This window comes from Protomyctophum bolini (genome assembly GCF_963924005.1).
Source record: "Protomyctophum bolini genome assembly, chromosome: 20".
Classification (NCBI taxonomy): domain Eukaryota; kingdom Metazoa; phylum Chordata; class Actinopteri; order Myctophiformes; family Myctophidae; genus Protomyctophum; species Protomyctophum bolini.
In genome coordinates this window covers 17,978,466-18,002,213 of record NC_137881.1, presented here as the reverse complement: position 1 = coordinate 18,002,213, position 23,748 = coordinate 17,978,466, and the positions used below count along the sequence as shown (strand labels likewise).

At 42.7% G+C, this 23,748-nt stretch overlaps 1 protein-coding gene across 1 annotated transcript in view; it reads right to left on the bottom strand.

Moving 5' to 3' along the window:
• The window catches only part of col25a1 (collagen type XXV alpha 1 chain), a 181,992-nt gene extending 158,831 nt beyond the window's left edge, over positions 1-23,161 (bottom strand). Inside the window, exons 1-2 of the mRNA XM_080791994.1 lie at positions 22,436-23,161; positions 22,212-22,281 (exon numbers count right to left, since the gene is read on the bottom strand). Coding sequence (XP_080648120.1) covers positions 22,212-22,281; positions 22,436-22,741 — 376 coding nt within the window. The 5' untranslated portion in view covers positions 22,742-23,161. The remainder of the gene's footprint in view (positions 1-22,211; positions 22,282-22,435) is intronic.
• Between the last annotated feature and the right edge of the window lie 587 nt (positions 23,162-23,748).

Sequence of the window (23,748 nt, the reverse complement as noted above, 5' to 3'; positions counted from 1 at the left end):
ACATGAACCCCGGCATCCCCATTCTGGGCATGTCGAACATTCTGCGTAAATACCGACCTAGTTTGTAGATCCGCTATTTTCGGTGAGAAGATTCTTCACTTCTAGCTATGTTGAAAGTGCTTAATCTTTTATGAGATTACTTTTGAAAACGGTATCTGCCATTGGTGGTGGTGGTGATCTCTCTAATGCTTCTCCAAATTATATTTAAGGTAATGGGGTTTAGCAGTCTGCTCTAATTATAGCTCTGATCGCACAGCCTTCTATCATTGATTATTAAACGAGTCAATATAACTGCCTCGGATCACAAGCACTTCTATCAGAGGGGATAAATCTAAGATTGAGCAAGTTAAATGTAAATAAACAACTCGCTCAAAATGCACACAACCAACAATACATTTGCATGACACCACCTGAAGGTGATCCAACGACACTGAATAGTTTTGGCCAATGTCTGGACGGACCTCAGTCGAAAACCTGAGCCTGCAGGGAGGCTCTGGCAGCTTTACATCCATCACCACCACCTCATCTTAAAGAAAAAGGTGCTAATCCAACGCCTTGGCTGCCCACCAGATACATGACATCAGACACGTGGCCCGTTAATACACCATGAAATGGCTAAATGATGCCATGCTCTTCGTTGGGCTGGTATTTCAGCCAGGGCTCGATCAGCCCTTCAATCCAAACTCAGAAGGAATGCTCAATACCCTGCATGTCAAACAGTGGCCAATGACATCAGATGAACCTACTGGGCTTGATTAAATGCTTAATGGCTTACTTTATATTAATTTGAGGACATCTTTGGAGTGAAGATAAACCAAACCATATCATTTCAGTGTAAGGTGTCGTATGAAATGACCAAGCCCCCTCCCCTCCCCTCCCCACATCTTGTCCACAAGCAGAAAAAAAACCCCAGCTCTGTCAAAGCACAGCATGAGGCCTTGTAACCAGCAGCCATTTGCTTCCAGGCTAACCCTGGCTCGAGTATTATTTTAAGTGTCATTGCTTTACTGAACAGAGCCGCTGTTGTTTTCAATGACATGGGTGGTGCATGTGCAGCGTTTGTTTTAATAAAGCGACGCCGACTTCCTCCTGCCCCCCCCCCCCGCATGGCCTGCATGGGCCCTCGGAAGACTGGAGCACGAGAGGAGGAAGGAAGGAGGCTATAAAAGACACTAAAATGCATGAGAAACGGACAAGCAGTGCCATGCAGAAGTTACGATCCCAGGGTCTGCACCGCCACCTTCGGCTGAAGTGTTGTCGTTTCGCTTGGTGTGTGTGAATGTGTGTGAAAGCCGAGGCAGAACAAATCCTACAGGTCTAATCGCACAGCACTGGTGCCTCACCAACGTGTTAACCAACGCTCTTCTGTCAGTGACTCATGTGGTCTGCTCACAATTGCCTGATTACATAATGGCTTTCAAGAGCCTGTTTACTTTAGGAATTTGCTAGCCGTAATATTTTCCAACTTACTGTAATCTTATATCCCCCAATGGTATAATTCCACTTTTGTTGCTATTCTGGTCGGTTTCTCTCTTTGCCTTCAGATGAAGTGGACCACTTGCCAATCTTACCCCATTAAGCAAATTTACAGAAAACTCCCACACCGGGTCTCATGTTATAGAGACTTTAAAATTTGTTAAGACGGGGATTTGTGATGGAGTCCAGGCCTTCTTCTTCTCGTCCTGGAGCCTGGTGAGAGGGCCGGCACAGCGGGACAGTCGGGAGTAGGACTGGCATACCACATGAGAGGGTTTGCTGATGGAAACCCCCAGAGCCATCTGCGCATGCCGAGAATCAAAGTGCAGCCGTGTGGAACTGTTTTCCGTAACACTTTCTAGAGAAGAGTGGGGGGAGTGTGTGTTGGAGATGCCACCAGACGCCAGTTGCATCCCTGACATCTTGAGCTCGACGTCCAGCAGGCATGTGGGCCTGTGATGCAAAACAGTGGCAGCTTTGATAACGTTCACAAATATTGACATTCTCCAGGACGGTTTGACTTCGGCCCGGGGTGAAGGAGGCACAGACCTCCCTGACGCCCCACACCTGCTGTGGTCAGCAGCCTTGTTTACACCAATGCCCGCTGGAAATGTCTGGGTGAAGCACAGGGGAGATGGATGCACGGGATTGGATTCACACACATATACTGTACACAGACATTCACATGCATGTACTGTACACACACACTCGCTCTCTTCTCCGTTTCATCTCCTGCCAAGGTCCAACAGTGACTGCTTTTTGCTATAAGGACTAGGAGGGTCTGTCTAAGCTTCAGACATCTCTTTGTATCTTTCATTGGGCATGTCCTGTCCTGACCCATCTCATGTGTGGTTCAGTTGAGACATTCCTTTCCATCATCTTCCTGTGGTGAACTTGGACAACATGTCAGGTTTCCATGACAATGACATGTAAAAGAGTCAACATAAAACATTTTGACTCGCCGCCGTGGTCACTGGAGGGATATTGGGTAGTGATGGCACAATGTGAGGAGCACCTGAAGAAGCCTTTCAAATGCTTTGCTATTTTGTCACACAGCAGAGAGAACAGTGCGCCTTTGCCGTCATCAAAGCTCACGAAGCACAGAGGATGCAGTCATCTCTCGCAGACGGGGCCTGACGTTTTAATGTGGGCCGTGCAATTTATCATTTTCTACACGGTCAACAGAACTCCTTTTCAAACTACTTTTCTGAGAATACTTAAGAGCCCTTGATGGTTTCCTCTTTTTATTGGCAACTTCAAAGCAAAAAAGTGGCAATTCTTTCCCCCCCCCCTAAAGGCCCATTCAAGGAAGGATTCATTCGTCCTCTTGGGACATCCATATCTGCAGTGAACACACAGGCTGCTTTACTTGGATCCCAACCAGAACATTTCCTTTTTGTGGTGTGCCGTTTATTTTGGCCCTTTTTTTGTCTAGCCCAGTGAACAAACAATAAATAAGCATAAACTCCAAACGGCATCTTTCACCATGCTCTTCACTGTAACTGGCAGTGTGCTTCTTTCTGAGTGAGCTAGCATGGAGGGTAGACTATTAGACAGTATTACACAGTACAATGCTCAGTTCAGGACTAAAGGATTTAACCATTTAAGCAGACTTTTGGAGGGAAAATTGCCTATAATGACATGCCCTAAAAGGGAGGCCAGGTTGAAAGTGGAAACACTGAACATTTTGATGTGTAGAGGGGTAGAAGAAAGGGTAGGCATCTTTTGTGATTCCAAGATTGCTTGTAAAAAGGGAATGTTGCTGCATGTGCAGTGGAAACAGCTAAAGATGAGTCTTTCATGTGGTGACGGATGGTGGCAAAAAAAGGATGGTCAGGCCTTTTCAGGGATTACCCCACAGTCAATTAGGCAACACTTTGCCTTTGCTCGCTGTGTGCCATCAGATCTTTGCCAGAGCAAGCAGGGGGACATTTGATTTGTAGAGAGTAGTAACAGGGAAAAGAATCTTGGCATCCGTAGTGCAGACAGAAGCACAATGAGCCAAGTTAAGTGAACAATTATTAGGCTGCACCAGACTTGACTGGTCTGTGTGCACATGGGAAATTCTTTAGGGCACAGTGATTAAACATGGTTGGGTTGGGACGGGCCTCAAGTGTAACCCATATTCTGACCTTAAGAAGAGGAGAGCACTTTAGCGTTAAGGCAAAGTTGCTAAAAACAAACAAAAAAAACAATCAAATCATGAATACATGCTGAAAGCAGCACGAGTGTAATGCTCTAAAGAGAATTATGTATTCACATACCTTAAAACCAATCAACTGTAAATTGATTTCTGTAACTAACGTATGAAGCGTTACAAACCAACTCCTGACACAGCAGCCCTGCATGAGTTATATGCAGCACTCACTTCAAGCGAAAGGTTCGCACAACTCAAGTTGACAGTCTGTGTGGGTTCAGACGTATGCTCTTTCTATACGTATTCAGGGAATACGTATAGAAAGAGAATAAAATCCACACTTACCGACACACAATTCCGACACTGACGAAGGCCTGCGCGCCGAAACCCATCTGTCTGTTTCGACTGCTGCTGCGGATCCTAACTTTATTAAACAAGAATCCTACTACTACTGAGAGTGCAGATTTTATTCTCTTTCTAGAGTTATATGCAGCCTCTTAAAACTTAAAGCCTAACTTATGCTCTGTAGAAAATAGCAGTCCTACAAGCTGTATGACTGCTATTTTTCAGCATAAATTTGGCTTAAGAACGAGGGATGCCACTCCTCCATGTCGTTTCTTGTTGACTTTGGCCAGCAAAGTGCTGATCTGAGAACAGGCCATAGGGGTGCAATCTTATTAAACACAACCTCTCATCTTCTGCAACACTAGCTGGCTCACCATGCTCCTTCTCACAAGACAAGTCCTAGAAAAACATTTTAAATTAGTGAAAACAGCCAATCTACAAGCTCACAATGAGTATTATTTTCACAATTTTAAAATGTTTTTCAAAATAATACAAAGATTCTAATAGGATTAGGCATAAGGCATTATGACTTTACAACACCCAAAGTGAAGCCAATTAAATTTACTTTTTCATCGCTCCCTCCCAATCTTGGTCTGAAATTGTAGGTTACAGTATACGTCTCTCTGGCAACCGGGTGGACTAAGTCGATTATCATGAAGGTGATAGCGGGCGAAAGTGAACAAGACGACGACGTGTAAGAGTAGTGGTTACTATTAAAATCTAATCAAATCCAAAACGGTAGAGCCTATAGATCTGACCAGCTACTAGTCCATTGCAGAGCTACCATCCTTCCTGCTGATGGGATCAGGATAATCAGAACCACTTAAGTGGTAAAGCCCAATACTATTTCAATAGGAGCACTTACAGTACAATATTTGGTCTATGGGGCCTCTGGAATCAATGTATAACTAAACTGTACAGGTTAGCATAGATAGAGAAGACTAAATATCAAACATTTAATAGATTTTTAGCATTACAAATGCTAAAATAAACATCAACTGTGTGGAGGGAGGGGGGCTTGTGTAATTTAGTTGTTAAAGGCCCAGTGCTGTACAGCAGTGGTTCTCTTGTGGGGGACACAAAAACCTTTTCAGATGGGGATCTGTGGCTAAATGCCTATCAATTTGGGGTTCTTTGACTTGAAAAGGTTTGAGAACCACAGAGTCCCATGCCTGCTTACAGTGATGCTGCTGTTAAGCACAGTGGTAAAGTGGGGCAAGTTGCAGCCCCTGAAACCCTTGTGTCAGTGCTGCATGTGTCCTACTGCCTCAGGCACCACCTCTCAGAGGTCAATTCATATCCGTCGCCTCGATTTCCTTCACCAGGCGTAAAAACAGTAACCTGGCTAGGGGGCCGTGACCGCGCATGTCACCAAACCCAACACCTCCAGGTAATGGAGACAAATGGGGGGTTGGGGATTTTCAATCACCTTCCATTACGGAGAAGGATTATAGTTTATTCACGCCAGTGAATGGCCATTATTGGCAAAGAGATTTGGAGTAGAGGGAAATACTAGCTGACCTAGTACTGAGCCCTGGGACAGTGGGGAGCTTGGTCAACATAGTATATACACTAGTATATGTAGGGTTCAAGCCAGTGAAATGGAAAATAAGTCAAAAATCTTTTTTTGAGCAGCCACTCACTCAGTACAATAAATTCAGTCAAAATGTATTTTAGCCCATTTGTACAGATACAAAAGAATCACACCATCTTCGATGCCTCAATCGAAGATGTTGTGAAATGTGAATCATATCTCCGTTATCCTTATACCTCTCATTAGAAACTTCCCAGAAGCCTGCTCTGCTTGACCGAGGTCCTTACAGCAGAGGTTCCCAAACCTTTCAGCTCGAGACCCAAACTAGTGAAAATAACAGATCTACAGGCTCACACGGCACCACAATGTGACGTGTTGTGAGCTTGTAGATCTGCTATAGCACATTTTCTTTCCCAAATGAATTAAATTATGTTGAAACATTTGTTTTTTAATCTATGAAAATGTTTTAATTTCCCGTAAATTCTTTGAAAATGTTTTGAAATAATATTAACAAGAATAATGATGACATCAATTAATTACCAGCTGCTGCCTTATATCCATAGACATATATTTCATTTTTATCCACATATATGCACATATATGAACCTGAATATGGCATAATACTGTATATGCAGCATAGGCTATATTCTGCATTACTTGCCATATATTGGCATAATATGTTAATATATTTGGCACCACCAAACCAACTACATATACTTGACTTTTCATGTCACGCACCCCCTAGAAGGCGCTCACGCACCACAAGGGGTGCACGCACCACAGTTTGGAAACCACTGGGCTAGAGGCAAAAAGTGTGTGGTTGCCTAGAGACAATGCAGCCAATCAAGACGAATGGTTGTCAGTACAGCCAATGAGAAACATAGGTCTCAACTACAGCAATTGGGCGTGAAAGCACTGCAGAGAGAACATTGACCAGCTGTGCTTACACCAGCAGCTGGTTAATAAAAAACTAATTACAGGAAACTAAAAATATATTCACTCGCAATCAAAACATGGGTCCCGAACCACTGTTTGAGAAACAGTGCCTTACAGTGTTCACTTGTGGCCGCAGTTGAATCTGCAAACTGACAAAAGCTTAGATTTATGGGTATGAACTTCGCGGGTAAAAGTGCGTCGACTCCTGCGGGACTCCATTGCAGACCCAGCGCGTCTTTGGTTTACCTCTTGAGTTTCATTGAGTGATGTTGTGTTATTCCTCCCCTCCCTCTGTGGAGAAGAAACCGACACCCTCATCTCATTGGGGTCTGGCCTTTGGAGCAACACAGACGCTATGTCAGCTCCCCCTGACTGACCCCGCAAGCTGAAAAGAAAATGGCAGGGGCAGCCAGACAAAACGTATACGCTCCATCGCTCTGTGTTGGAGAATAGAGCACATAATATGAAATAACAGCATTATCGTATCGTTGATGTTGGCCAGAAACCTATCTCCATATTTAAGATTTTTTTAGAAGTTTTTTTCCCCGTAATTGAATGCCCTAGTACTTTATCACAGTGTGTCACACAAATGTGTCAAAGGTGGCAGATATACAAGCTCAAACGCTGCTCAGAACACAGTGCAAAGCAACATTTTTTTAGCTTGTACATCGGCTACTTTTGCTATTAAAAAAACTAATCCTGAAAAGTAACAGTTTTGGACATATGAGGTTTCCACCCGACTGAGACGATATAATATAAAATAACTGCATTACCAGTCAGGGGATCCAACTGCAGGCTAGAATGTGTGCGAGGAGTTCCCCTTTCAGTCACTGGTCATGGAACAATGATAAAACACAATGTTTTCTACAGTAGTACCATTTGAGCGAGTTGAAACCCCCTCTGCAGTTTGTGGATAGCAAGGGGAGAGTGTGGTGATCTTTGTGGACAATTGTGATGCTATATCGCAGAAATTGTTTTATGAATTATTTGAAATCCTAAATGAATCAATACAAGGCTTTTGTTTTTGCGAGTATAACATGGAAGCTGTGTTGAATCTGGCCCCGGGCATACATTTTATACCAAGGTCAACCATGCTTTTATGTAAAAATCATGTTGGGTTTCCTACATTGGTATGTATAAAGTTGTGTTTTTGCTCCATAATCTCTTTGGATGTTAAAGAAGGTTCTAATTCTCACTGAGAGAGCAAGGGCTTAGAGCTTGCTGGGAAAGTAATTTGTTTTGAAGGTCAAGGGCGTGGTAATGGATCCCTGCTCATCTTGTTGCACTTTAACACATCTTTGAGAAACAGGCAGTCGCTATACTTTAAGCACTGCAAATCAGTCATGCTGACACCCTGACTATCTGGGAAGAGGGAGAGATAGCTCACGAGGCTTTCGTTTCTCCTGAGACCTACCGGTACAGCACAGATAACCTTGACAATACGCCTCAGCCCGTTTGACTCATAACCCAACAGTGGATAGTTGAGCGCAGCATCCATAAGTTTAACCTGAACCTGGGAACTGAAAGGCCAGCCTTATAAGCTAACAAAGGAAATATAGCATGCACCTACACTCTAGCCCAGGTGCTGGACAAAAGGCAGTACAAGAGGAAAACAATAGAGTCCGCAACACTGGTATGAAAAGCTCCACTGGCTATAAGCTGCCACTCTCGTCGGTTTCAGTCTATTTAGGCCACTGTTATCATTTGTCACTGAGCATGAGTGAAATGCAGCTGGGCTTAAGTAAGAACACCACTGTACGATACATAGACATACCAGGCAGCCACTGTGCAGAGAACTCTTTATGGCCTCTGAAGGACTAATTGGTTCCCTAGTCCTTTGATCCTCGCAATCCTGACTTGGAAAGTACCTCATTCATCTGCATACTAAACATTCCTTGAATGATAATGCATATTCTCCCATGGGCATAAACTGCACTTAAATATACGTGGAAGATTATTTTAGAGCATGTTAGTGACCTGTAATAATCTCTATGGGAGCAAAAGAAAGTGTTGTTTTGAGATCTTAAGCCACAGCCAAGCCAACAGCATACAAATTTCATCTAACTGCCGGCTGGCCACTGGACTGAAATTTCTCCTTGCCAGCTTTTGCGAACTTTGTTCAAAACAAGCACCGTAGTGCTGGCCTGCGTTCACTATTCACCAGCAATCACAACAAACGTACCATGATGATTGATAGTAAATGGTCATGATTAATAGCTTGCCTAAGTTGAGCATATGGGAAAACATATCACATATGGGTTCCATTCAGTACAACATGTCCACGTTTTGTAGCAAACAGTGCTACAACAGTCCTATACACAGTAAAAGTGTACATTTTACACTAAGCATTAAAGTAACACTTTGGGTTTTACTGTGTAGTAGCATTACATCTCATGTGAATAGGAGAGCAGAAGCATACTTCAGGCATTTGTATCAGTACCACTTCCTTTCTTGTCTGATCCTTGCTGTCATAATATTGAATGGTCCATATAGTTTCCCATACCTTTATAACATTGAATGGAATGGTCCATATAGTTTCCCAGAATACCAAACGACTCACCCCTTTACCAACTCGCCCCCGCGAAATGTTTTAATGTAGTTAACAGTTAATTTATTATTTCCTTCCCTCTCTGAAATCTGAAATTATCTTGTATACAGATTTACTTGATTGTATAGTAGTCAATCTCTAAACTCTGTAAAATAAAGAAAGAATAACATGACACAGAGACGGTGACTGCTTAATTAAGATAATTTAGGACCTTCTAGCAGTTTTATTTAACACATCTTCCATGTAACCCATTTATTTTCTTAATAATGATAAATTAATATGATAATACCTTTCTTATAATCACCAACATGAATTAGGGGGCGAACGTACAGTACCCGTTATCATTTCCCATACCTTCATGTATTTCTACACAATCCCAATAAAGCCTATTTCTCCAAAGCATACATTTCACACTTCCTCATCCAATGTGAACACTGCTTTTCTAACTTGTGATCTCATTTCAGTTTGACAGAACTAATACACACCCTGTGCAGCCCAACTTTGATATTCTTTTCCCAAATCGACTATCACTTCCCTCTAGCGGTTTTGTGTGCGGTCTACCTGATCAGCGGTTTAGAAACAACAAAGGTGCCACCCTCAGATAATAACAAGTATCTTCACTCAGAACACCTTCTTCGCCGAGTATACGTGGCTGTCAGGATGTAATGTGTCATTATGGTAGTGGTGTGAACCGCTACTACTGCAACAAGGCATAGTAGAATCACTTGGAATGGGAAATTGGCTTAAGATAGAAAGATGACTCTTGGGAGGCAGCTCATTATTCAAGTTCCCAACAGCTCTATAGTCTCATGTGATTGAAAGGCGACCCAAAAAAAAGGGTCAGGAGCTACAGGGCGCCTATCGCTAATGTAACGAAGGAAAGGAAAACTAATGTTAACAGCAATGAAGACCTGGTCCTGTCATGTTAGAACAAGATTATGGACTATACTGTGCTTTTCTGATATTGTATATGGTATAACTGGGTTGTGAAGAAGACAGGAAAGCATAATTTGTAATTTGTAATTTGCATAATAAATTGTGACATTGCCATGTCACAGAAGTAAAGAAGTGGGTGAAGTGGGGTTTTTTGTGCAAGTTCTAGAGTTTTGTAACTTCCATGGAAAAAACAGAAAGGGAAGAAGAAGGGGGCAAGAGAGATCAATCAAATAAAAAGCAAACAATTATCTCCATATTTACTACACCTTATGTGTAAATATGTAAATAATTTGTTTGTTTTCTTTGATTGATCCGTCTTCTCCCACCCCCCCCCCCCCATACATGTATTGTATGATTGATTTGTCATCACAGAAGAAAACTGCTTTCATATAAATAACTGAGCTACATGCCAGTCTTATGAAATAACATTTAAATGGATGTGCTGATTACAGTTCACCATATTTCTGTCTGTTTATCATATGGAGGTTTATGTTCAGCATAAATTAACATTGGACTGTTAGACTTTGCAAGGGAAACTCAAACTATGCATGAGATATTCAGATTTGCAATCTCATAAAAGGTTTTCAGGGAGTGAAGCTCATTCATTAAAACCTAACACCACGATGAGTGCATGTAAACAAGCCAGTGCACAAACATTAAAGCTGATGAATTGCATTATTAATTAATCTTTGCTCTCTTTCTCGTATGCACTCTTTTAATCACACTGAATGCAGGACCACTGCAATAAACTACTTCACAACTAAATAATCAAAATATGGAATAAGTTCTTATGTAGAATCGATATGAATTACAATATTTACATATAAAACATCCACATTCCACATATCCACTACACACACGCACGCACGATTCATCATGAGAACCTTGCATTTGTAACCCGCTGGATTTGCACCCGGGTCCCAAAACAGGATATAATAGCCCTACTGCTACTTTCATTCACTCCTTTCACCCCAGATGAACCATCAATGTAGCAACATAGATTCAAATCCAGGTCGCCCGCCGAGCACATGCATGTCCTTAACCCCTAACCATAATGCTTTAACTGTTAACCCTTGCCCTATGCCCAACCTAACCAGATATATCGCGCACGCACACGCACACACTTCTTCGAGACAAGTGCCATTATCTATCTCAGACTGGAAATTAGACAAACCTATTCTGAGGCCGATGTACGGAGAGTCTGCACCGTTTATCAAGCTGTCGAAATTTTCAATTTAACCAGCCGTCTGGCCTGCTCAGCCCATATCAAGTGACCATCCAATTAAATTAAAATGCAAAAAGGTTGCCTTGCTCACCACCGGATTTTCCAGGCCTTAGCTGTGGCTTATACAGCTGTTTCTACCCTCTTCTTCATCAGATACAAGTGCAGGGGCCCCTGAAAGTATGAGCCATACTTACTACGGACCATTAAGGCAACATTCTCTGGTCGCGAGGTCTTCTTTACTGAAATACAGACGCAGCCACAGCCATTGAGGCAGAAGATGGATGAACCAACCTCGGATTGGGCATCTGAAATTGGCCGAGGCAAAGTTGGACAAACTAAACTCGATTGGTTGACCTCTTATAATTGTGAATTTTCTTTGGACACAGGAGAACAAGAAAACTACAATATTCATAAACATTTACTAGCCATATAAAAATATATGACCAATAAAAATGCAAAGTGGTAGAAAGATTTACCATTGCACAGGCGATAGTTCCATTAATTAGAGAGCCACTGCACGATTATTTTTAGCATCACAGCTTGAGTTCATGAGAAAAGTCAGGTTGAATGGTTTCACTCTATTACGTGGTTTTCATAATTCCTCTATTTCTCAATCTGGTTCCCAAACTTTTTTTTCTCTCTGATGTTACAATTTTAAATTTGATGATTTTAAGACCTTTTAATACTAAATTGGCCAAATATTACTTAAGAGGCAAACATTGTGAAGATAGTCAAACTACAAGCTCATACAGGCTGAGCTTGTAATTCCACTATTTTCACAATAGGGACTTTAAGCAACAACTCTGTTTTCAGGACGGCTCCGCTACGCGGAAGTACGTCGGCTATGGCGCCCAAGCCGTAGCTGTCAAAACCGTTAAGCAAACAGCCGTCGGTGACAGCAACATTGGTTCCCATGGTGACGCGTCCATGCAGCATGTGTCAACATTTTAAGTGGTGCAACCACTCCTACAACCAGCAATGTCCGTGAACACCTATGTGTTCACCTATGTATGTGTTCACCTATGTATGAGCACCATTATGAATACCAGTAGGGGCGGTGTTGTGCCATGCAGAAACAGAGAGAGAGAGACAGTGCTGCCTGCTAATGAGAGAGAGAGAGAGGAGGGGGGAGAGAGGGGAGTTGCACCACTCGGTTCACACGGGTGTGATTTTTTTAAACACCCCGTCGCGCGTCAGCTAACTTGACGATATTGCTTAATTCTTACATGCGCTGGACATAAACATGGTTAATATGACATAATGGTATTAGTGTTATTTCTTCATTCAGAGCATGCCAACCCATTACACAGCATAAGAGTTGTATGACAACTATAATTTCAATAAACATGGTTATGACAGACAATACGTGTAAGTGTAGGTTATGCCGTAGTAGAAAAGGTCTGCGACGGCAAGTACTAAGTAGGTTAATGTATCAAGCACTGATCCATTTCTGGTTGCCGGAGCGGACTGCCATAGCCATCATTGCTTGAAGTCCCTAATATGTATCTGTGGAACCGAGTCAAACTAGATGCCCACAAAAGTGCTTGTCTTGGGGGTCCATAGTTCAAACATGATTTTGGGGAGGCCGCGCCTAACTCATTCCCAGCCAGCACCGATAGTTCAGCAGCCATCACTGTTCACCACCATTCTATTTGGCTGTAGAAGAAGACGGCCTCCTCCTCTACCGACAACAACAATGGTGAAGGTGGTTGCGTCGATCGGATTAATCACTCGCTAAGTGTCTTTAGATGCATTCATATTTTAGATGCGCGGTCATGGGGAAGAGCTATTGAGCCCCTAAACACAGTTGCTTTATTTATCCAGCGCGATTTGAAATGGAATACTCTTAAAAAGGCCTAGAAAGGCTGCATCCACCACCTTGTTCTTTTTCCAATGCATTGTGCCTGAAGGGGAAGCAATGGAAGACGGAGCTGCCGCTCGAGGGGAGCTTTGATTAGCGGTAAGCCAACTTTATAGTTTTAGCATTAAATAGAGCGCCAATTAACACGTTAAAGGCGTCATTGGCGGTGCGGGATATTAAAAAGGTTTTAACCCTTGATCAAGACTAGGATAAAACAGAGAGTTTACTAATTTCACCTTTAATTGGCTAAGTTGTTACAGTCACTGATCAAGGAACTACAGGGGTGACATGCTGGACTGTGTAGCTTACATGTGTGTGTGTTACACAGTACACACGTTTCTGCATTTTAGAACGTTTTACGACTCTTATTTCATGGCATGGAAGAAACAGGGGCAATGATTGACAGGCAAAGTGCCATCTGCTGGCTAAAATAAGGCGTTTTCCCCATTCCATCTGAAAACAGAGAGAAAAACACCTGGCATAGCATACTGGAGTGGATTTTTCTATTAAAAACATTTAACTACACTGTTGAAGGACCATCACAAAAAACTTAAATGATGTTAAAATGTTTTTAAAATGAATGTCATATCTCTATCACACACACACACACACACACACACAAGCTAACTAATGATTTGGGTTATATTGCCCAAGGGGGTGGGGGGGGGGGCATTGCACAAGTCAACAAGGAGATCCAGAGCAAAGCCTTGATACATTACAGTCAAACAGAGACAGAGAAACGGAGCGGGAAGATGAGGAGAGTCCCTTCCACTGGCAAACACACTGGAAGTCTAATGGTGTGTGGCCTCGTGGACAGGAAAAGACCCAACGCGCCAATCCAGCTTTTATTCTTTCAGGCCGACCTCTTGGCGCCCCAGGGGATCATATACATCACTTGGCCAGCCGCTGGGCAAAGATCATTTGTTCCCCTCACTTGTTTCACTTTGAAAAGTCGCCCAGATCCCCAGTTGCCTTTGGACATTTTTGAGGAATTGCTTGCTTATTTTTGCTGAGACTCAAATGGATTTAAAATTGAAAAGGGGACACTACGGCATGTCAGCCCTAATGATCACTCTGCAGCCACTGTAAATAAATGTTCACGGAAAGGATGGCTGGCAAAGCTGCACTTTGCTCTATGTCGTCGGACACAGGTTTGCTTTGGACTCGGCTCATTGTTTGAAAGAGTTTTAACTGAGTCTATTCCAGGACTGTCATGCACTGAGGACATAATGAGAAGCAGCTCTGTGCGGCCGGGTCTTCCTCTCCTGACCACCTCATTCATATTCATAAAAAAAGTCTGGGTTCTGCATTCATTTCGATCCAGGGAGCCCTTGTCTGAGATGATGTGAAATATGGAGGACTTATTTGACTCTGCCAAAGCAGGTCATTTATAATAGATTAACGACCAGAGTACCAAGAATACGATACAATACCCAACAGCTCAGAAGAAAAGCTGGCTGATGTCTACAGGCTTACATGAGTAAGACATCACACTCATGGCATAACGCATGAGATCGTCAACATTCCATATTGTACATGATTTAATGAGCATGTGTCATTTGGTCATTATTTTCTAAATCAAAGACAATACTTGGGGAAAGATTCAAGAGGAGGACCTACTGACCATAGCGTTGCATGAGAGGCACACGCTGGCAACATTAGTACTTCCAAAAGGCGTGTACTGATGTTTTCTTCTTCTTCTTTTGCTTACCAACCCATTTTATTTGTAGTGCCTGTTCTTATTAGGCTGACAGAGTACAGACAGACCAGTGCAATCTGTGCCCCCCACCCCACCACACCCCGCCCACAATGCCTGCTAAGGCTAAGAGTCCTGAGGCACAAAGCCGCAGGGCTGTGCAACGCAGGAAGAAGGGAGAGAAGTTTGGGGGGGGGGGGGGGGGGGGTTCAGAGGGTGAAGTGCATAGGTATGTGGGGAGCACCTCAGGGGGTCCTACTTCCTACAAATTCTCTTCACTTGTCTGCAGTCTAGTATTTTACGTAAAGTACACTGGGAGGCTCACACTTGCTCACAACCTTTCAAAAATTATGACAGATCTTTCCTAACACACTGGAAACTATCTAATCATCATTTTGTGGAGACAAAAGTGTGGGGGCTCAATGACTAGTAGGCTTACGTTTATATCATAATAGTCACTGGAGCAGACAATGATTCGTGTTAAACCTCTGGGGAGTATGAATGTGAATGTGTTTTATGACAATCAGCACATTAGATTTTGATATATATATATATATATATATATAGCGTGTGCATAGACAATTTGGCCTCAGCGTGGCACAAGGGACATGGGGTCAACAGAATCAGTAGGGTTCAAAATTGTTATGAAGGTGCACAGCAAATTCCATAGCGGAGGACCGATGGAAGGACAGACTGACATTGCCATCTCCGCCGCTAGCAGGGCAAATAACAGAGCAACCCTGTGAGTAGAGTTTGCATTTACAACTGTGTCATACTGTTTGAGTGCCAGTAGGCTGAAGCAGCTAATTCTGATAGCAGACCCACAGGGAGAAAACACAAAATGAGGAGAAAAGAACAATGGAAAACATATGGGATATGAAACACCAAATCATTCAGGGGGATAATGAAGTTAAAATTCAATGTGAAAATTGCTTTGGAAAAATGAGTTCATTTGAGAATAAATAAACCGTGGGCTGCGTAACTAAGCACATTACCAAAAAGATTCTTAAAATCTTCAGCAGCCTGAACCATTATATTTCTCAACGCATGAATGGAGTGGATTCCCCTAGGCTTTATGGAAGAGTGGGCCGTCTGTTTAAGAACTGTGTCATAATATGAATCACTCTGTCAAACAATCTTTTGGTCTGTCAAACTCCCTTTGAACTCTGGAGGGATAGGGATGAGTATGTGTGTGGCTGGCAACGTGCAGGGGTTGCAGGCCGCGGTTGTGGCCGCAGTGTGTGTGAGCCTTCTTTTGTCAAAGATCCACCACCCACTTCTTATACAGGTAAATCAAGAGAGTCCAGGGGGAGAGAGCATCAAGGGGGATGGAAGCCACAACAGGGAGGGACGCACCAAAAAAGTCGTCCTCCACAGGAGTTCAGAGAGTGGGGTAATTTGGGAGGAGAACAGGTGTAGTGTCAAATTCCCACATAATTTGTCCATGTCAAGCTGATTCATAATAAAAATGTTTACCCAATATTTTTTGAAAGACATTTTTGGGGGAATGTTATGCTTCTATTGTTAGATGGGAGCGTGTCTAGACTAGACACATGAGACCTCGGGCAAAGAGAGGGGAGACATGCAAAACATGATTAGGAGTTGGATTCGAATTGCATCTCACAAGGAGTATATGTGGTATGTGCACTAAACTGGCTGAGCCACCAGGCACCCCATCCCTTCAAATTGTAACCCATTTTGGGCGGGAACCCCTTTTGGCGTTTTAAACATTATTATAATTTAGCTATTGTTATAATATAGCAGATCTACAAGCTCGAGTGGCGCGCTACGAGCTTGTAGTTCTGCTATTTTTTTAAAATCGTGAAAATATTTATTTCAGAAAACTGGAGGATTTAGAAGATTTTTTTTCAGGCCTAAATGGGTTTAAACAACGAGCAATCAATCAGCTACAGCTACAGTATGCTAACACCCAAAGAATAACATAATACTCAACTCGAAACATTATACAGGAGTGGATACACAGAACGAGGAGGAAAACCTCTTGGGTGCCATCTTACAGCAAAAACATTCCTTTGGCTTAAAATACAAGAAGATTGTTGAATATACTGTATAAACTACTTTATAGACCCTAAGACCCACATTTTCAGGACCATCAGTTTTTCTGAATAGTAGAGTGAAGACAAAATTCAAAAGCGTGGGGAATAGGCCACATGTGCCATGGATCAGATTTAAACAATGAGGATCCACATCTATTGTCCATAACTATTTGGTCAGCACACACTCAGCTTTACTAGTTCAAACTTCATTATTCTAAAATACACCTTGGTGCAGAAATCACAACGAAACTTAGGAAAAGAGAAAGAAAACAACAACATTAATTTCCTTATGACCACAAACAAAATACAAAAATGTCTGTCTGTGTGTGTGTGTGTGTGTGTGTGTGTGTGTGTGAGAGAGAGTGACTGCATGTCAAACAGAAAGCGGGGGGATTCCTTAATTCAATTGTGGGTTGTGCTGTTGCACTGCGGTCATGGAAACCCCTGCGTTCATCTCCTGAGCAGAAACAGTAGAAATAGCCCAGGACCAGATATCCAATCTCTCTGCTTTATTCCAGACGGATTGACGCTTACAGTCATTGCCAATGGCTATCCCAAAAAGGATGTCGGAGCTGAACTGAGCATTTTCATGCTTTATTCCTACAGCCCATTCCAACATTTCTTTTTTTAGCAGCCTGAGGTGCATGTCTTCAATCTCCAGGTCAGCGTTCCATTGCCAGATTGCTCATAGTGTATAAAAATTGTGCCATTGCTCTCCCCTGCCCCCCCTCCTCTTTAGAATGCTCCCTCAGGTTAATGTACGGAAAATGGAGGAGTATTGCGCCAGCCTTTCAACCCCAACCCTGCAGCCATTACCAATGCACTTAGATAGCATTACTTGTTCAACCCCTTAAAAACTGCTGTGTCAAAAGGTACAATGAGGCCCCACTGTGCCATTCCCTGCATATTGGCCTTGACAGCATACATTTTGTGTGAGAGCGGAGAACTAGGGCAAATTGTGCCACGTCAGGTCATTGGCCTTCATCATGATGAATCACATCACATCAAATGATTCAGTGTGGAAATCTCAGTACAGAGTGGGGGAGCATGTTTTTTGTTCAGTTTTTTTTTTACAGACAAACACAGAAAAGGTTCTTGATTAGAACAATAACCGCAGAACTACATCTACACCGTCTACCAATACAGTGAATTCATGGATTACATCTGGATTTCAGAAGGCCTATTTAGCATGCACACACACACACACACACACCAGTGACTCTAGACCAGGGTACCCCCCGCGTGGCTCACAGACGCCAAAATCATGTGTCAGGCTTTTGCTGCTCACCAAGACAGCCTATCCCGGCTCGCTGTCGCTAACCAAACACAGCTGGTCAGGAGACTGCTCAGCTTTTACTAGCACTCGGTAATTACACAGCCAATGCAGGCACCTACAGAACCAACACCAAAACCACACTGAGGGGGCTACATTCAAATGCCTATCGCCAAGTCATTAACCCATTTCATATCTGGAGATATTGGCACAACTTGTATGGTTTAAGCCAGAAATCATGGCGAGGGAACAAAAGGGTGCGTGATTCCACTCGACACACAACTCGCCACAAGGTGGGTTGACCGACCGAATAGTCCTCTGTTCTTAAAGCTAGAATACAGGACAAATTGTGTTAATGTACTTGGCAAATACCCCAACTACTGTTTGTGCAGTTTTGCATTTAGCTACTACTGCAGGAAAATACTTTCCATGTGGGGGTGGATTTGTAGATCTTATTAATGCCATAGGAAAATGTACATACTGTTACTGAGGGCTGCTCAGATGGATGACAGATGAGTGGTAGCAGTTAGGGATTACGTTTCTTGCTCATGGACACACAGACCAGAGACAGACAATCAGCTCAGTGCAATAACTAGCTTTAAGAAAAAATATCTACCTGCATGATGAATATACATTATACGCTTTAATGTCTGAAAACTCACCAGCTATTGTTGAGCTAACCTATGAAATTATATGCAGGACAATGCAGTTTTTGGGGGCACACAATGTTGTAACTTGCCTGTGCCCTGTGTTGTTTTATTTTTTTGCTGTAATTTTGTGTTATTTTATGTTAGCTTCAAGCAGTATTGCAGAATTGAAGGGATGGAGGGGTGGCTCTTGAAGGTAAGGGGTTCACGGCAGGGTAAACAAGTAAACAGAATAGCACTTCTCCTTCCATTATGCACATACTTATGAAGTGGTCATTAAAGAGCCAGGCGTCTTGCTTTGAATCCACATCCCAGGGGACAGGAAGGCAGGCAAAAAAAAGGAAACAGCCCTGCCAATAATGAAACAATTAAGACACTTGGAAGGAGAGCGACTTGAGTGTGGCGTGTGACTCAGCAACATGCAGGCTCAAGTATTTAGCCAAATAGCACAATACTACACTACCAGACACCAGACAGCATTGGCATCAGTCGAAAGAGCCAATGCCATGTTCATACTGATACTAGAACATACCTTCACCTTAGCGTCACAGGAGGAACCTAGACAAACATTATATGACACACTACACGGTCTAATCACATCAAACAATGCGTGATGTATTCACTATCCATGTGTGTACTATAGCAGAGTGGTAAGTGCTTGTCAGGATTTTAATCAAATGCAAGTGCTTGCTTGCCATTTAGCCAGCTTCAAAGACGGTGCTCCGAGTGCCATGTCGGTTTAGCATTGTTGCGCTTCATTTGGTGTGAAATGTTTTCATTGCTTTTTTTTGTCCCCCAACAGAGATGCGGTGGGCGCAACACGAATGCAACGCCCCACATTTAGAACAGAAACTGCCATGATTGTGAGTGGGCTCATTATTCTTTATGTTTCCAAAGCTTCTGGCTCATTAATACAAAGACATTCACACAGCAGATGAATCATCATATATGCAATTGATTACCCATTTCAACCAATTCATAAACATGCAAAAAATACATTGGAAGTGTGACTGGAGGCATGCTGGATTTTAACATTAACCCAATGTATCCTATAACCAGCGATTACTATTAAAAAAGGGGCAATATGGATAAATCACCTTCAGAAAGCATTCATATGGTTATGATGAAACATGCAACTCTGCTGTGGCATATATAGTGGTTCACCAGTGTGGTTTCATAGACAGGAGTTCTAGCATATGCTCAGTTTCTACATGATGAGGTTCAATGGCAACTCTTTGTGGAAGCAGCTAGCTATTGGGCATAGTACTGATTTTCCTCAAATAAACTGTAGTCATTCTGGCTGCAAGGACTACCCCTTTCTTAAATCTTTATACTGAAGATGAAAGATGCATTCAAGACTGGCTTTGGTGTTTGTCACTCATCACATGTCACATGATGGACAGTGGTTGAGGATGTTTAGAAGAACTGTTCACACAATGATTAAAGTATTCAACTGTACGTTCTTTTTAAAAGAAATATATACAACATGAGTACCGCTGTGGACAGGGTGTCTCCAATGAAGTTTAGAACTGCATCCATCATTTACATCTGGCATGTAGCCCACGACTGCCAACAATTCAGTAATGTAAACTAGTCTTCCTGTGAGATATGACTGACAACGTATTCATGTGGAAAACACTGTTGTAGTTTAAGACTTCACTTGTCTCTCTGCCTCTGGCACAGGTTCGACGCAAGAACAGCCAACCAATAAAACCAACAACAATGCAATCAGTGTAAATTCCACAGCTAAAACTTTGGAAAGCAAAAGTGTAAACTTGTATCCTATAATATTGTTACGTTTCACACAGTGAGGTTCCTTTAACAGTAGTAGTGTTAACACATTTGAGCCACAGGGAGTAATAGCCTACTATATAATTCACAGTGTTCTCTAAGCCAATTTCTCTATATTATGTATTGTCAGGCATAAACATATTGTATAATATTTTTTTATTTCTCTATAGCTCCTTTCTGCCTATGAGGGACAGAAGCTGTTTTGACAACTGGACAACGGTGACACCATTTAAAAGCATTTTCACAAATCTGCCTGTGGTGCTGCCTTGACATTGCTTTAGCCCAATTTTTCAGAAACTGGATGCAGGCGAAGTGAACAAAATGTGTCCATCTGCTGGTGGAATAGGTGCATTTCGAATGGAGTATAGAGAAGAAAAAAAAACAACAAGTGTACAAACAAACGCACCAGTCCAGTGCAGGTTCTCAAACGTTTCCATGTCAAGGACTTATAAATTGATACATATTATACCAACATTTGATTTTGTGTGAGGGATGCACTGATAGATGACTGTATATAGATGACTGATAGATGACTGTCTTGTGAACCATGGCTATAGTGCCAGGGATGCCCATCATGGAATAATATTCAAAATATTTCAAGATTGTTCAAATAAAAGAAAGACCAAGCTCAAAAAAAAAATCACAATTTTCATGTGTTTTGGACCCCCTGGCACCCCTTCAAGGACCCTTTGCAGTCTGTTCAAGTCTCTCTATAGGGCCTAATTGTCTCCACCAGGCCAAAGGCATGGGGAGAGAGTATGTTTTGCACTCCGTCCGTGTGTCCCTGTGTGTGTGTCCGTCCGTCTGTGTACAGCTAATCTCCGGCACTGTTAACCCGGTCGATGCCAAATTTTGCACACACATGCCGATGATCCTCTGCCTCAAAATTTCCAGAACGGCCTGTAATAGCGCCACCAGGAGGACGACTTCTGAAAAACTTTTGATACTACTCCTCCAGATTCTGTCCAAAAATCCCACAAATCGTTACACACTATCTCTATAGTCATGTGCTCAAGAAGGATCTGTCCGATATTTCATATTCCATCGTAATTGGCTAACATTGGCTTTCAAAGTTTGCAGGATTGGCCCAAATTAAACAAAAAGCCTCAAATCATGAACACGGCGTGCAATTTAGTGGATTTTTGAACAAAATGCCTCAAATCATCCAATTGCCATCCAAGGCATAAGAAGAAATGGCACCCTTTTCACATTGGCCTATTATAGCGCCACCAGGAGGCCACAACCTGACCTGCCCTGGTGGAGAGTAGACCTGTGCCCCTATCTATCTAGTTGTTAATGTTTCTGATTTGTGCAGTGGCGAAATCAAATCAGCTGTCTGCAGCCTTCAGTCACACATGATGGGTGCGGCTAACATGATGGGGTACTAGTTTTCTTTTTAATAATGGATTATATTTATATTGCATTACGTGAAAATCTCAAAGTGAAGAAGAATCAACACACCACTATACAAATACTACAGATCTATGCATGCTATTCAAGCCATGAATATCATATTTACAAAAGCACTTGCATTGCAATCATCCTGGTAATGTAAATAAATGCGCACAAGTGCACTTGCAGCCACACGCGCGCGCAGACAGACACGCACAGCCACGCACGCACAGCGCCACGCGCGCGCGCTCTCTCTCTCACTCACTCACTCACTCTCACACACACACACACACACAGTCACACAGCCACACACAAACAAACACAGCTCCGCATAAAGTAATTAGTTATTGTGTTTACCTGGTGGACAGTTGCATTCAGCTGATGCTTCTCTTGCTATGCGAATCTTGGCAAAATTTTCGTAGGTGTGCTGAAAAAATAAAGGCTATTTTAATGTATGTGCAGTGCGGCTGTGCGCGCATAATATATATATATATACAAAACATACGTTGTTAGGCCTATATATACATTTGCTCGTTCAACCTGGTGGGAAAATATCTTCAATATGCTGAATATGGTCTTACCTGAGACAGTATCTCATCCACTCTTTCTCGAACGACTGAATTCAAATCATCCATGGAGTATCCAAGGGGGTGAATGAAGGTGTGCTCGCCACCGGCGACACTTTCCAATTCCACGACCCGGTTCTTGACATCTTTAGTACCAATACTCAGAAAAATGCAAAAGGCAATGGACGCCACGGAACATAAGGACGAGGTAATATTTAGCACCGTCGAGCGGGAAGAATATTGTCGTTTCTGGGGCGCCTGCACTTCTCTCTCCATTCTTTCCACGCACTTGGATGCTCCTCTCGCCTGTGCGGTCTCCATAACTACCTCCTAAACTAAATGCACAGTTGGTGGAGGTAAATAGCTAGCCTATATATCTGGCACGGAGTCGCGAAAAAAATGATGGCACCCTTGTAAAAGTGTGTGCGAGTGCGCCCGCGACGCAGCGTTAACGGAGAGTCAGTGGGCTCTGGTGACAGTACAGCGACAGATAATGTGACTGACTGACACGCTGCTCTCTTTAACCACCAGACCCCACTCCGCTTCAAACACTATAGAGCCCAGAATAAGACAATTATGGATAACTGCTGACAGCCGGTCGGGTCGGACCGCAAAACCTGTTGCACCAAACTCTCTCTCAGTCCACACACTGGATATTTAACGAACACAAAAGGTTCAACGCAAATAAACTAGGAAACGTTGTTGTAACTACAAAGAGCGTTACCACTTGTGGCAAATGCGTGTCCACCACGGTGCATGCACGCTCCCCCCGATATTACGGCAACACATGCAGCAACACGCCTCCAAGTCGGTGCATGTGGTCGGTGCTGGCTCATTAGCATAATTTATTGACACGCTCCTCACGCGCGTCTACATTATTCCACATTCATGCATTGCTTAGTTTTGTCTGTGTTATCACTGGGTGTTAGTGCGTAAAGACCATATAGTAAAGACGCAAAGTGCAGCATGGAATTGTGTTTACTTTGAACATTGAACAAACACATTTAGACAGTACACTTCCGGCACGTTTTTAACTTCCAATGTTTTGAATCATGAATGATGTCATGTAAAGTTCCTGTGAAGCTAAAACATACCGTTTTTGGACAGTGAGTGGCGCGTAAAACGCACACCCCCCTCTGTATTTTATTTGCGCATTTACGCTATAGTCTAGCCTACTACTAAAAACAGATTGCTTTGTTCAATGTGCTACAATAATGATTATGGACCAGTTGTTAAATTAGCAATGAAAATGTGTGTTCAGACAATTATAGTCAGTCATGCTGCATAGATTAGAGAGTAGAAATAGTGGGCACAGCAGAGTACGCCTG